The sequence below is a fragment of the Embiotoca jacksoni genome, unplaced genomic scaffold (genome assembly GCF_022577435.1).
Source record: "Embiotoca jacksoni isolate LCO1_2020_lvr unplaced genomic scaffold, fEmbJac1.0.p SCAF_21, whole genome shotgun sequence".
In the NCBI taxonomy this organism is placed as follows: domain Eukaryota; kingdom Metazoa; phylum Chordata; class Actinopteri; family Embiotocidae; genus Embiotoca; species Embiotoca jacksoni.
The window spans coordinates 7613063-7627548 of NW_027185352.1; the positions used below are offsets into that span (position 1 = coordinate 7613063).

The 14486-nt window shown below is 46.1% G+C and overlaps 1 protein-coding gene across 12 annotated transcripts in view; it reads right to left on the reverse strand.

The window, feature by feature from the left end:
- wnk1b (WNK lysine deficient protein kinase 1b) overlaps nucleotides 1–14486 on the reverse strand; it is a 96835-nt gene that overhangs the window by 80620 nt on the left and 1729 nt on the right. For all 12 annotated transcript variants that reach the window (XM_069156680.1, XM_069156669.1, XM_069156677.1 and 9 more), the window contains exon 2: nucleotides 10913–12638. In XM_069156680.1, the coding sequence (XP_069012781.1) occupies nucleotides 10913–11890 (978 nt within the window). In that variant the 5' untranslated portion in view covers nucleotides 11891–12638. The remainder of the gene's footprint in view (nucleotides 1–10912; nucleotides 12639–14486) is intronic.

Genomic DNA, 14486 nt, shown 5'->3' on the forward strand with positions numbered 1-14486 from the left:
GTTGGAAATTATTGGCGTATCGGATAGTGACGAAAAATCCAATATTGGGCATCTTGATAATAATTTATAGTTAAGTTGGTGTGTGAAGAACTTGCAAAGTAACATACTGTATGGAGGATGAAAGGCATGAAATGCGAGTCCATAGGGAGCAAAGATTCAGGATTGTAAGACATTCCAACACACACACACACACACACACACACACACACACACACACACACACACACACACACACACATACCCCCATTCCTTTAAGGAATGACATCCTATCAATGGAATGTGGGAAATCTGGGAGGGATACAATGAAAGGAGGGAACTGCCCCCTCCTCAAACACACACACACACACACACACACACACACACACACACACACACACACACACAATAAGAGCTGAACACAAAGACAGAAACAGGGGCAACACACACACCCTATAGACAGATTGAGTGTGCACACACACACACACACACACAGACACAGACACACACACACACACACACACACACACACACACACACACACACACGGAGCAGAACAGTCTGTGCAGAGTCAAGGGAGACAAAAGCAGACTAAACACAAATATGAAGAAGACAGACAGACACACACAGACACACACACACACACACACACACACACAGTTGTCGAGCAAACAGCCTGGATGTGCAGCACAGTTCACTTTACGCTGATGCAGACGACAGGCAATTTAGAGACTTGATCTATTTTAGACCGAGGTCACACGCACACACTAAAGCAGTCACCTATACCGTGTCCTAGGAGACACACAGATCTATTGAACGAGCACTCGACCCTGAACTCACCAGCTGATCTGGTGACATCAGATAGTAGTATGAAACTGCACATTATGGGTGTTGCTCTTTTTGAATAATAGCAGTCAATTTAATTTTGTTAAACTTCATTAACATTTATTTAAATTCCCTACCAGCTGTTTACCAAACCTGAGCAACATCTGACGCATGTTCAACCAGGTTGAGAGGAGGTTTGTGACGCTTTCCTGTAGACACAGTGCTGTGGTTTCAATATGACAGCAACACTTTATGTCAAGTCCAGTCCATCCTACTTATAGAGGCCAAAAACCTCAAATACACATTCATACTAGGGCTGGTTATCATTCAAAAAATGTTAAATACCAGTTTCTGAGTGATACTTTTTTCCGTACCAACGTTATAAAATCCCGAAAAAGAAAATTCCATCAAACATAACGGTACAAATCTGTCGTCTTCGTGCAGTTTAGAGGAGGAGAGTGTAGTCCAGGTTATCTTCTGTAACAACAATAACCGTGTGTCCCCTAAATGCCTCACGTGAAAGCCATCCATAGGTGTTATAATTTCCGATGTTCCCTAAACACCTCGATTGCCATCGGTTGAGGCCAACTAGCCAGCTGCACACAAAGAAGCCTAAAGTTACTGCAGACAAATGTGTGTCCATAAAATTAGTCTTAAAAGAGCTAAATTAAAGGTGTTGTATTGTAAATTTAGCTGAGTTGCGGGTCTCCCAAGTGGAGCCTACGTATGAGAACGGCTTTGGCTAAACGATGCTGATTAGATTTACTCCTGCGTAAACGTAAATGTTATTTATTTAAAAATGAAAACGAAGCCTGTATGAAATTTAGTACCAAATGACAAAACGTTTTTGGATGCTAGATAGTATCTTAGTAATTTGATTGGAGTCATGGAAGTATGGATATTCCTGACCAAGGACTATATGACACCCTCGTTCTTGTTGATTTGTTTGAGGAAAAATTCCCCCTAAAAGGTAAAAAAAAAAAAAAAAGAACTTCAGGAAGAGCAACAAAGGACAGATCCCTCTTCAAAAGCATGAAGAGAAAAGTAATTAATGATGCATGTACCGAGTGGGCAGAAAACATCTGAGAGAAAAACAGATAAACTGATGTACTGGCAGAGAGATGAACGCATTTTAGGCATTTTATGAGAGGATTCTTTACACAGTATTTCAGTAATACCGACTGATGACAATGTTTCACGAACTGGTCTTTATATAAGATACTTGAAACGAGATGAAGTCTGAATGCTGGACGGTTTCTCTGCAATCATGAATCACCCAGGGCCAGATGTTAGCAGCAGTGTGGTGATGACACTGAATTAATCACGACGCAGACGCACGTCACCATATCCTCCTCACGTCCTCTGTCCCTTAATGTGGTCTCTCTCCCTCGTGCTGCAGTCAGTTTATGTGTACAACATGTTTATCTTCCTTCGCTCCAGCGGTTGCAGATAATGTCCTGTCCCTGACATGCCAAAGGTTTCATTTTCAACTGTTCCACAGGGCAAATGGGTCTTATTTTATACAAGCACTTCAGCCAGACAATGAAATACTCCCAACTAAACCAAAGAAAATCAAGTGCGAAAGTTCTCGGTGTGGATCATGCTAATTAACGGGTTCAAGCTATTTCTGATCTCTGATATGGTGTCTCAACTTTTTCCTTTCTGTGCCCACTCTAGTTCCAGATATAGTCCCATCTGATCCCAGATTTGTCATTTCCGACTCATAACAACGTGACCCAATCTCCTGCATCTGATCTGCAGCTGTCAGCCAATAGTGCCTCTGGATTTCCAGGATGTGATTACTCTCACAATGTGAACATTGTTTAGCAGCTTCTGGCAAAACAAATTATTTAAAAAAAGGGGGAAAATCATAACCCTCTTTTCGCTAATCAGACACACTCAGGCTTCTGTAATGTGTTTGTGTGTGTGTGTGTGTGTGTGTGTGTGTGTGTGTGTTTGTTTGTGTGTAGAGCAAAATCTAAGTTGCAGTAGAAGTGTCCAAATTACAGGATTCAGGCCTCCTTGAGGGCAATGCAGAACATAATGTCGTGATAGTGAGGTGTTCTGGCTTCAAATGCAGGTGTTGTCTTTCTAAATATACACACACACACACACACACACACACACACACACACACACACACACAATTTGTAATGTTTCCGTCTCCTTCTGTCAGCAATGTAGTATCTAGTAGATCACAGATGGCTTTCGAGTAAAATAACCTTGAAAGTGGAGATTACACAAAGATCAATGATGGAATGAATGAGTAAGCAGAGATGAAGAAGTAACGAGGCAGAACCCTTTAATGTGTGAAATTTAAGGAGGGACATACTGAAGTCAGGAGAGAGCGGGATTAAGACGAGGAGAGAAGGAAAATAACGAGAAGAGCAGGAATGGCTGGAGATAAAGAGACGGAGGAGTTCGTGCGATCGTAAAGAGCAAAGCTGGGGCGGGAAATAAAAAACAAAGAACGCGTGAGGAACAATAGAAAAACCAAGTCACCCAACATCTGCCTGATGCATTCAATGACCCCAACTAACCCCATAATACACACACAAACACAATCCCCACTTCGACTGTATGCACACACTGCCTTTCCATAAGTCAACAACACACACACACACACACACACACCCTGTTTCCAATTAAACCGTAATCATTATAAAGTGCACGCTCGCCACATTCTGCTCCGTTCAACGTGACGTCGGACACACACCCTCAGCACTTTCGAGAGCATCTTTCATCTCTCTCGGCTCTTTTTATTAGCAGGGTGACTTTATTTAGAAGAAGGTGCCAGAACACTTCTGCGTCTTCAGACTCGAACAAACACACGCTCAAGCACACACTTGCTTCTTTGGTTTTCCTAAATAAATACAGGGTGTGTGCGTGCGTGCGTGCGTGTGTGTGTGTGTGTGTGTGTGTGGAGGAGGCGGGGCGGGGGTAAAGGTCGGACATTTTTTTTCCCCACTCTGAACACGCGCACATAACTGAACTGTTAGCGCACATATTCAGGGCTTTTGAAGCTACCAAGAGAGATTGATGCGTGTTTGATAAAACGCTTTACCCCCACGACTGGAAGGTCCGCAGTATTTTCAACTAAGTTTGAGTGACTCCACACAAACACTCGTAAACTTATCAAGTCCTCGCAAATAGCGGAACATGACCTGAAAACTTGGGGCCACGTGACACTTCCAACTCTCCTCTGAAATCGATACCAATGTAATTCTTCAAGGCAGGATCGCCTGACCTCACTGCTACACATTAAGGGGGGGACGGGGGACGCTGCGCATTAAACAGAAGGTAATGTGTGTGGATATACGAGGGAGTGACAGCTCCTCTGTCTCCTTTCCTTTCTGGCTCTCAGCTGGGTACTGACATGACGGAGCGTCAGAGCGAAGTGAGGCAAGAGAGCGAATGCGAGCTGAGGCGGGACAAAGACAAAGCGAGGAGGAAGGCCGAGTCGTGCAGTGAGAATGAGCGAGATGAATAAAACGGAGATTTTCTCGTGTGTCTTCTTCTTCTTCTTCTTATCCTCGTACAGATTATCTGCGTGACACTGAGTGACCTCAGCCCACGGCACGTTCCTCTTTTATCACTCATAAATCCAGCTGGCTGGGCTTGGGGGGGAGGGGGGAGGGGGGCTTTTACATATCTGAACAAAACATCTTGCAATGTGTGCTTTTCCTGCACGAGTGTGTGTGTGTGTGTGTGTGTGTGTGTGTGTGTGTGTGTGTGTGTGTGTGTGTGTGTGTGTGTGTGCGCGTGTGTGCGTAAAAGAAAAAGTTCAGCTCTTACAGATTACTGCACAAAGAAATTCGCCTTCATTCCTGCAGTTTACGAAGAAGGAAACAAACTTGTTTGTCCGTGGTGCTGCTAGGTTTCCAAGTTGACACACAACATCCACCTGTTTTACAGCTGGATTCATGAGACAAGAAAAGCATCTTTACAAGTCGTGCTTCCATGATCATTAGTAGCTGTCCTTCGACAGACCTGCAAGGCGTTTCACAACAACTGCAGGGCGGCTGGTGGGGATTTTACACCCCGACTGTAGCAGAGAAAGAGTTAATTCCACCTATAAATTCTCTTTTTTTTTTTGTTGGTTCTTAAATTACTTCGTCCGCAAAGCCATCTGTCTGTCTATCACATTAAAAACACAGGAAATAGCCAGCAAGTTTCCACTTGAATTTTTTGTTTAATTAAACAGTTGAGCTCATTTGCAACGAAGCTCAGCCAAATGAATACATTAACAATCCCTGAAAGCGAGCCGCGGGTACGAGCACACCAAAGCCGCCGCCGCCCCCCCCCCCCCCCCCCCCCACGGCATACGCACATGGACTCATATGCTGCGCAGACGTACCTTCACGTGCTCATAAGACATTAATGTAATTAGTACCGAGGAAAAGGAACCGAGAACATTATTCGTAGCTGCCATTTAAAATGTTTACAGGAAAATGCTTTAGGTGCAATCGCAGTTTCCGTTCTTTTATAATAGTCTTGTGTTTTGGGGGTTGTTACTACTTTATAGCAGCTTCAGAATCAATCAGCAGGGAGAGCCGGCCGCCGCTGAAGGCTCGACTCTGCTGCACTTTGCTGTTTTGTCAGGGAAATTGGAACCTCTGGAAAAGCGAACCATTTCACCTCAGCTCTGCTGCCCGGGAGTAATATGAGGATATTTATCTTTCAGTGAAATACTTTTACACCCTTTTATACATGTGTTCCCATGTACATGTCATCGCCAGTTCAAAACATTTTGAAGTATTACGTTACGCAATCCAACAGCGTCACTTGACCTTGGAAACCAGTTGCCGTTAAAAGTTGAGTCTGCAATTGTAATCCAACACACTTTTTGTCGACATCGGCGAAAATCTTACAGTCCGCTAACTGTCCATCCTCTGTGTGGGCTGAAAAAAAACAAAAAACAAATCCAATCAGATAATAAATGGGAAACAAAAGTGGCTCAGACGAAGCAACGCGACACTATTTCAGACAATCAGCAGCAGGGGACCATGTGTTTGTCCACGGGACAAGAAGAGCTGGAGAAAAGGCGACAGCGGGAGTGAGAGGGACAGTAAATTAGCACACGCTAACGTGCTGAACTGAACAACATTATAACTTTGTTAGGAAGGTGATGAAGTCTGACGAGCAGCCAGAGAAGAGAAGGTCAGTAGGACCGAAGTTCACTGCGCTTACTTTGAGCTACAGCGGCAGGAGAGCCGAGCATCGCCGTCTAATGCCGGCGTGCCAGCTCTGTTAGCCTCACGGCGGCAACTTCAGTGGCAGGTCGCCGGCCCACAACCGAGCTAACGTTAGTCACGCGACTCGCCGTGTCGTTGTTCGCCCTGCATCGTGTTCGACAATGTTTGCACGGTGTTTTATGGCTTCGACCATCTAAAAGCGCAAGTTTGTATGCGCAGCGGTCGCATCATTTGAAATACTTTCCGAGGTAGCATTACCGCTCTTGTTAGCTTTGCCATAAACCTGCAGTAGGTTTGTATGAAGAATCTAAACAACTTCCTCTCGCTGGTTTTTAGTCCATTGCGTCATACATGCTGTTTGTTTACCTGCGCGTTGTTTATTTGATGACATTTTACATGATAATGTACATTTTTGCTTCAGCTGTGAGAAAAGTATCAACGTCCACGCTGTACAGAAATGCAACGTCCAGCCTGGTTGTTAGGTTTTGTTGCTACGGCGCCACGTTTCCATGAATTTGGGCGTCAGAGGTTCTGACGTCGCTCCGGAGGGAGGGCGCATTTGTTTGGCAGCAGAGTTCAAATATCTACAGTCGTTCTCTACAATCTCAGACTCCACTTTTTAATCTGCGCAGAGATGAAGCGCGACAGAGAATCCATTGTTCGGTGAAACCACCTTTGAGCCTTAATGCTTGTTTTGTTTTTTTGTAAATCCCGGATAAACAACCCCGACAAATATTTCTATATCATCCGTCTCGCTCTCATTTTGTGCCTCCTTACGTCCGATAATGATATTTTCTTCCTCCTTCTGTCCTTTTACCAACACGTGGAAAGATGTCAGGCCGGTCGCGGGTTAAACCGGGTCATCGCCAACAGCAAAGTTGGACATTGTGAGACAATTTTATTATTACTACTAATGAAATTGTAAAGTATTCCAAAATATGACAAATGTCACCAAAGCAACAGCTATTCCACACTGTTGCAGTACTTGCACATCTCAACAAAGCTGTCTGAGCTCAGAGGCCAGTTTCCCTCTCGCGGCACTGATTGAATAACCATTATTGAAGGAACGCCTCGAAGCCCCCAAAAAGTGCGTGCGCGCGTGTGTGTGTGTGTGTGTGTATGTGTGTGGGGAGGGGGCTAATCCGCCTTGTGTTGCTGTTGAGAGAGAAATTTCAAGGTCTTTGAGTGCCAATGGAGCTCAGAGCCTAAGGTCACACACACACACACACACACACACACACACACACACACACACACACACACACACACACACACACACACACACAGGGTCGCTCTTCTTTTCGTCCTCAGTTTCTATGCCTCTCTCCCCCTTCTCCTTCATCCTCTCTTTTCATTTCCTTTGTCTTTTCTCTCCCGCTCCGCCTCCCTCCCTCCTCCCTGTGTTTCCCATTTCTCCTTCCTCATCCTCAAACTGGTGCTCCCGATCTTTCCCGACCCTCCATCCTCCAACAACCTGCTCTACAAAAGTTCCCCCAACTCTAAATATGATTCTTTCCAGTTAAACCAGTTGCGTGCTCTGGAGTGCTGGGCGGGCTCCTAACGATCACCTCTGAAACAACAGGCTGAACTTTGACCTTTAACCCTCCTCCCCACTTCTTCAACCCGCCCTCTTACAGGACTTATTGCTTTTCATTTCCTTTCCTACTTCTCTCCTTTACCTCTTAGTTCATGAGTCACCATAATAAAGTCCAACGTTTACATTTTTTCATGGTCCACCGGGACAAGACACACTCACCTTAACCGACCGGCATCAGCCCCTCACTGTTTTCCCACCCGATTGAAGCCACGCAATTTAAGGTGGTCAACATATAACCACTAAATTAACGCTCTTGTCATTTCAATTTATTTCTAGGTTCAAGATCTAACTGATGCCCGAGCATTCCTTTCATTGCAGGACACCTGCATCGGCCTCTTCACCCCCATCCATCATTTACCATCCATCAGTCTGACAGGGCACCTTAAAGATAAGCTACCGGGTGACCTTCCTCCTCTTTCTCTCCACTCCCGCCATCTATTCATCAATCTCCTCACTAAAGCTTACGCAAACTATCTGCTCCATCTCCCCTCATCTTCCTCTTCCTCCATCCATCTCAGGGTTTATCTGCAAACAGAAGTTAACCTGCTTTGGATGAGCTGCCGTGGAGCTAACTGACGTTTGCATATCGGCGGCGACTCAAAACGTGTGCGAACGTACTCACACCGCATGTCCCATTCGCACGTACAGACAAACCGACAAGGTCCAGATGATCCAGAATCCCACAGATCTCCAGTTGCCATGCCCACCCAGTGAGTGAACTTGATTGGTCACAGCGTGTGTGTGTGTGTGTAACTTTACTCCCACCATTCTGCCACATGTCAGCAGTTGCTCAGTCATCTTTGAGACACACACACACACACACACACACACACACACACACACACACACACACAGGATTACTGCCAGGTTGTGTAGAAAAGTACTTGTCTCTGCATGCATTCAGCCCAGTCACCACAGGCCGTCAATTCCCTTATATAACGCAGAGACAGTATATAATGGAAGTTCTCACGGCGTATTAAATAACACACGAATATTAACTTTCATCTTATTCTGATTATTTAACTCGGCTACAATTTTTTTTTTTTTTTTTATAAGCAATATCAAAATCAAGAGGGAGAGACGTCTTCTGAGTCCCCAACACCTTCACGTATCAGCAGGTTTCCCACATTTGGATGAGTATTAGAGGCAGAGAGAGAGAGAGAGAGAGAGAGAGAGAGAGAGCAAAAAAGGGACGCGTGACAGACAAGAGAAAGCTTAAACAGAGGCAAGACGTTTGTTTTTCAGATAAACAAACCGGCGTTTCCTAGATGCGGGGCATCAGGCAAAGCTGATTTTAGCTCCTGGGATTCAGGAAGACTCGAGGAGCATCTTGTGATGGAGATGACAGGAAAACAAGCACGAGCTCCCACAGGAAATAATCCCAACGCTGAGAAACACAAACGCGCACATTTGCAGAGAAAACATTTAATTACACGGTCTCACCTCGTCTGACTTTTCTCGGGTTCTAATTCATTTAGAGCGCAAATAGTAGGTTGGAAAGACGGGTAAGGACGCAAATACTGCTCATGCCTTTCGGGTCATGAGGAAAAAATGGAATTACTTCAACTTCTATGTCGTGTATTGCTAATTATGTCACCGCCTAGCCCCGATGTTTCCTCCCATTCTGCAGAAAAGCTGCAGAATACCCGGAAAAATATTTGTTTCTCTGGCACTGTAACGACTGTTTCATCAGGGCGAGCAGTTTTCTTCCTCCTCAAACCTCAAGCTCAGGCCTGAATGTCATATGACCGGCTGAGACCGTTATTCTCCATCTCCGACTGCTGAACCCACATCTGTCTCCGTGCCAACCTGTCAACAAGAGCTATAAGCCTTCCTCTATTTCCTCCCAGTTCTGTCTGCCTCACCTCTTCTACCGACACGTATACCCCTCTATGTTGTCTTTTGATCACACTTTAGGTCTCTCTCTCTCTCTCTCACTCTCTCTCACTCTCTCACTCTCTGACACACACACACACACACACACACACACACTCTTTGCAGAGGTTGCATCAGTGCACCATAATGGCACAACAGCATCCTGTGCTGAGCTGTGCGCCATCCTGTCTCACATTTCCAACTGTGTACAAGATGCAGATGTATTTTCTTTTTTTGTTGACCCTTATGGCTCTAAAGACTGAGAATGAAAGCTGATTGGGGAGCTGCACGGCAACCGGTCTTGTTCTACCCACAGAGAAACAATCCTGGAGCAGCAGGGAAGTGATCTGTCAACACGAATAGTAACAAGGCGGCAAGAGATGCATTTGCAAGAGACTTCAGTGTCCTCAATTTTCCAGACAATCAGGGGATTTCAACGAGGAAGTCTCGAGACATAGACGAACCTCTCAAACCTTTATAATACCGTTCCAGATATCAAACAGGCGGGTTTGTGAGGTTTCATCAAACTGGCACAGTCACCAGGAAATCAAACCCACTTTGACTACATCGTTTGGCATCTTCTTCCGCTTTCAGTGCTCATTTACGCAGCTTGTGGTGGCTGTAGGCACCACAGCATCCGTTCACACAGGTTCAACCGTCAACTCTAGAAAACCATGAGTAAGACGAAAAGGAGTGCCTGAGCTGCACCGTACGAGGAGTTTGGTGAACCTTTGGTAAACTCTGCATCTCACAACTGTGTAAGAAACATTTAAAAATGTGCCCAAGGAGATGCAACATGTACAGGTCAACCCTATATAAATTTAACAACCAGTCAGCCAAATATTCTCAACTACTGCCGTCCCGATTGACAGCTCAAACTGCAATAAACCAGTGAAACACAATGTTAACCCAACACAATCAACTAAAGAGAAAATGTGCTATTAAAGTCAGAAAAAGTAGTGAGAGAAGGTAATCCAAAAGAAAAGAGGAAGTTCTACATTTAAACTACTGTTGATGCCTTTCATAACACAAAAGCAGCTTGTTAATAGGAATGAAATGTTTCCTAAATGTTGCAATTTGCCTGTCGGTGGGACGACGCTGCTTCCAGATCGTCATGCTTTATCTGAAACGCTGCAACAACAAAACAAAAAATCAAAACACCAGATGCATGCAGCTTTAGCCGGGATGTAATCTGCTCCAGTATCTCAATCGCCATCAGACCTTGATGTCATTTCATGAACAATTGATACAGCAAAGCATCTGGGTGAGCAGGAAGTTCTCACAAACCGTATCTATCGGTGTATCAGTAACCGCGAGATCTCCACATAAACGTAGGACAGAGAGGAGAGAAAAGGTAGAATTCAGCACCTGGCTGGTGGCGTTACGTTAAAGACTTCACAGGAGGAGGACAGAGCACAGACGCTGGAGAGGTGACGGGACGTACCTGCAGCTCACACCATGCCACTTCCACCGTCGTCTCCGTATCCAGTCCCTTGTACACAGTCTTAAAAGACCCTCTTCCGATCTCGATGTCGAATTTCAGGAAGCGTCCGTCCGGCGAAGTCCCCACAGCTTTTGTCTCAGCCTCCTCTATATCCTCTCGCACCCGTTTCTCGGCTTCCCTCTGCTCCGCCCGTGCTTTGGCGAGCCCCTTCTCCTCCTCCGTCTCCCTGTCTTTCTCCTCCGCCGGACCGCTGGCGCTGCCCCCGTCCACGCGTTCGCTCGCTTTCCCGTCTTTTGCCGACACCTGCCGCGTGTCCTCGAGCCCCGTGGGCAGCAACGTGACGTCGGGCCCTTTGCCTGCCGTCGTGCCGGTAACGCCCAACGCAGTCGGGCCGGGCTCTTTTACTGCCCCGTCCGCACCGTGTCCGACGCCGCTACTGGTGGGAACGGCAACCGTCATGACGCTCACACCTACATTTTCCTCAGCATCTTGTGCGTGTCCCTCTGCGACCGCCCCACCGCCCCCAGGACAAGGCTGAAGGGTGGCGCTTTGCAAGTAGGAACCTCTGGTCGCCTCCGTGCCTTCAGAATCCGGTCCCTCGGGTCCAGGCCCCGAAAGCTGTGGAGAGAAGAGGGCGGGAGCCCCCTCGCAGTCCGGAGGCGAGGTGAGTATCACGGCTGCTTTGCTGGGTAGGTCCAAAGCCGTCGCATTCGAGTCGCAAATGACGCTCCGTCTGAAGAAACGGTGCTCGGCTGTTTTGGAGTCTCTATCCATGGTGTGGCGTCGGCGTTGGACCTCTGGCTGTACGCTCAGCTTCTCCACGACGTGCGAGTCTGAACTGGCCGAGCCGTTCACATTCTTGTGGGGGGTCTGGGGTGATAGAAGGGGGGAGGCAGAGGGCGCAGGGGCGGGCGGCGCAATGAATTTCACTGCCTTGCTGTTGCTGCTGCTGTTGCTGCTGTCGCTGCGTTCAGACATTCTTCCACAAGGACCAAACAACAAAAGAGAAACTCTGTACGTTTAAATAAAGATTTTTTTTTTTTGTCAGTGAGTAATCAAACCAACATATTTGTGTAAACTCTGGATGTGGGCACAAGCTTCTTTTTAGACCGAAATGCTCTCCGACCTTTGATCAAACTCCAAGAAAAGCAAAGGCGATGGGTTTCAGAAAATAAATCAATTGAATGCAGCAATCCTCGTTGTGTTTTGCAGTTTTTTTTTTTTCTTTGAGGCAATAATAATTCTACTTCCTCTTTGCAAAGCCAACTGTTTTAACAAGACAACCTGCAGTTCCTACAAGGCCCTCCCCGACAGGGCTCAGGGAAGCCCCAGGTGAGGTGATGGGGCTTTCTCTTAAAGATTAGCGAGGGAAGGGAAGAAAGGCAGTCAAAGGAAGAGGGGTGCAAGCACAGCAGCGAGGTGACCACCGTCAAATTAACACCCGAATCCATCCTGCTGCCAACATCCAGGGAGGGACGACCGCAACATGGAAGGACTGGAGATCGAACAGGCCGGTGTGGCCTCCCAAATGCTGATATAGCAACTTGTGATCGTGTCCAATCTGTTACAGTCTGACTGGGAGAAGGCCAGGCTGGAGCCTCCTCTGCCTGTAGATCATGAGACTTCCTGGAGAGGTGGCTGGCCCGTCCGGTGGGGCCAGACAGAAGGCTAGGTAGGCCTAGCCCGGCCTAGCCCGGCCCAGCTTGGTCTGCTTCTCTCCTTGTCACTGGAAACAAACAAAAAAAGAGAGGCAGAAAACTGTAAGATGAAAGTATATTTTCTATTACATTTTCTTCAGAATTCATCATCCATATCCTCTTGACCAACTTCAATGAATCTCGGGGATACTTGGCTTCCTGCCAAAAAAAAAAATGCCTGTCAGAACACACAAGCTGTCAGATACCCTTAATGTAATTTGGCCACAGATCAGTGGTATGATTGACACGAGCAGGGGAGGAAATGAACACCAGCCAAATGCTGCCACAGTTTTGGCTACACTTGGCTGATTAGTCATCTTCTCGGACCGCTGAGCAGAGATCAGTCCCACATTCGGATGTTTCTTTCAAAACCAATTTAGTTGGTAAAAAAAAAAGTCAAACAAGAAAGTTGCATTTCTTGTCCCGAAAAAGTGAATATTCACATAAATTCAATTACTATCATAAGGAATTCATTATTTTAGAATGGGCTTCTTTAAAAGATTCATCACAATTGAAAAAAAAAAAAAAACACTAAAAACTTCTGAACTCTTGTTTTGGGATTCATTAGTGAATGTTTGACATCAGTTGGGCTCGGCACAATCTTTAATCTCCGATTCGAGCTCGTCAACCAGACGGGAGATCTGCATCCCACCCGGGTCTGTCCCTCCGCATCGCCCCGACCGCGGTGGAGTGATGTAGCAGAGTGTGTGTGTGTGTGTGTGTGTGTGTGTGTGTGTGTGTGTGTGTGTGTGTGTGTGTGCCTAATTGCGCCGCGTTCCAAATTTAGCCCAAAGTCAGCACAGCCTGACTGACCTCCAGGTTAGACTACTCCGTGGCAATTCAGCAGCTCAACATGAGAGGGGAGGTGGAGCACTTGGAGTGACACGGACAGAGCTACTTCACAGATACTAAATGCATATCTGACGACAGCGTACGACGCATTACTCTGCAGATTACATTACGGAAAAACACAAGTGGTATAAAATGCGCCTCCTGCCTTACTTAACGTCCCACGGATGCCTTGTACTGTTGTTACAGTGGCACCGGCACGGAGGAACAGCAGCTACTTTGGGGTGTGATGTTAGAAATGATTCAGAGTAAATTAATTCAAGTGTAGAGCAACACATGGCAAGTTTTCACAGGTCTTATCGACAGTGACGCACAAAAAAAAAACCAAAAAACCTGTGGCGCTTTTGCGACATTTGTGTGAAGTCATCTATGGAGTTGCTTGAATTAAATCAGTCCCACATCCATGGAAACTTAAAAGTGCAAAAGTGTGTCGGCCAATTACAACGATACAAACCCCTCTCACGTCAATCTAACCAGATGCCGCGTGACCACTTCATAAGAAAGCTATAAACCTCTCACGCTGACCAGTCAGACTTCCTCTGCATCACCCAAATGTAAAACAAGCTATTACAAGCTATACTTTTGAATTTCAGGTAAACGTTGTCATTTATTTGGCCCAACGAGCTGCTTTTGCATCGCCTCAGTTAAAGTAAATGGGTGAAAGACGAGCTGCTGTGAGGAGATCACAGCAGCTATGTGCTTAAGGCCACCAGGTTCGACTTGTTTGCACTTTTTTCAAAACTACAAATCTCTCCTGTGAAGCTACGCGTGTTGTTTCATTATCTGTATAGTGAAGAACCGCTTATAAGATTTGCATGAAATGACTCGTACGTATTTTGCATTTATTGGCACCTGGCTGCCCCGGAGGTGAAAAGAAGTCATTAATCCAACCAGATGTGTCGGGCTCCAGGTGTGCACTGTATGTGTAAACGTCTCTGCAGTGATCGATGAAGTCATGCGATAGAAAACGATGACACCAGCAGAGGAGATTTAGACTGATGACTTGAGTATGAGGCAGCTACTGTCAT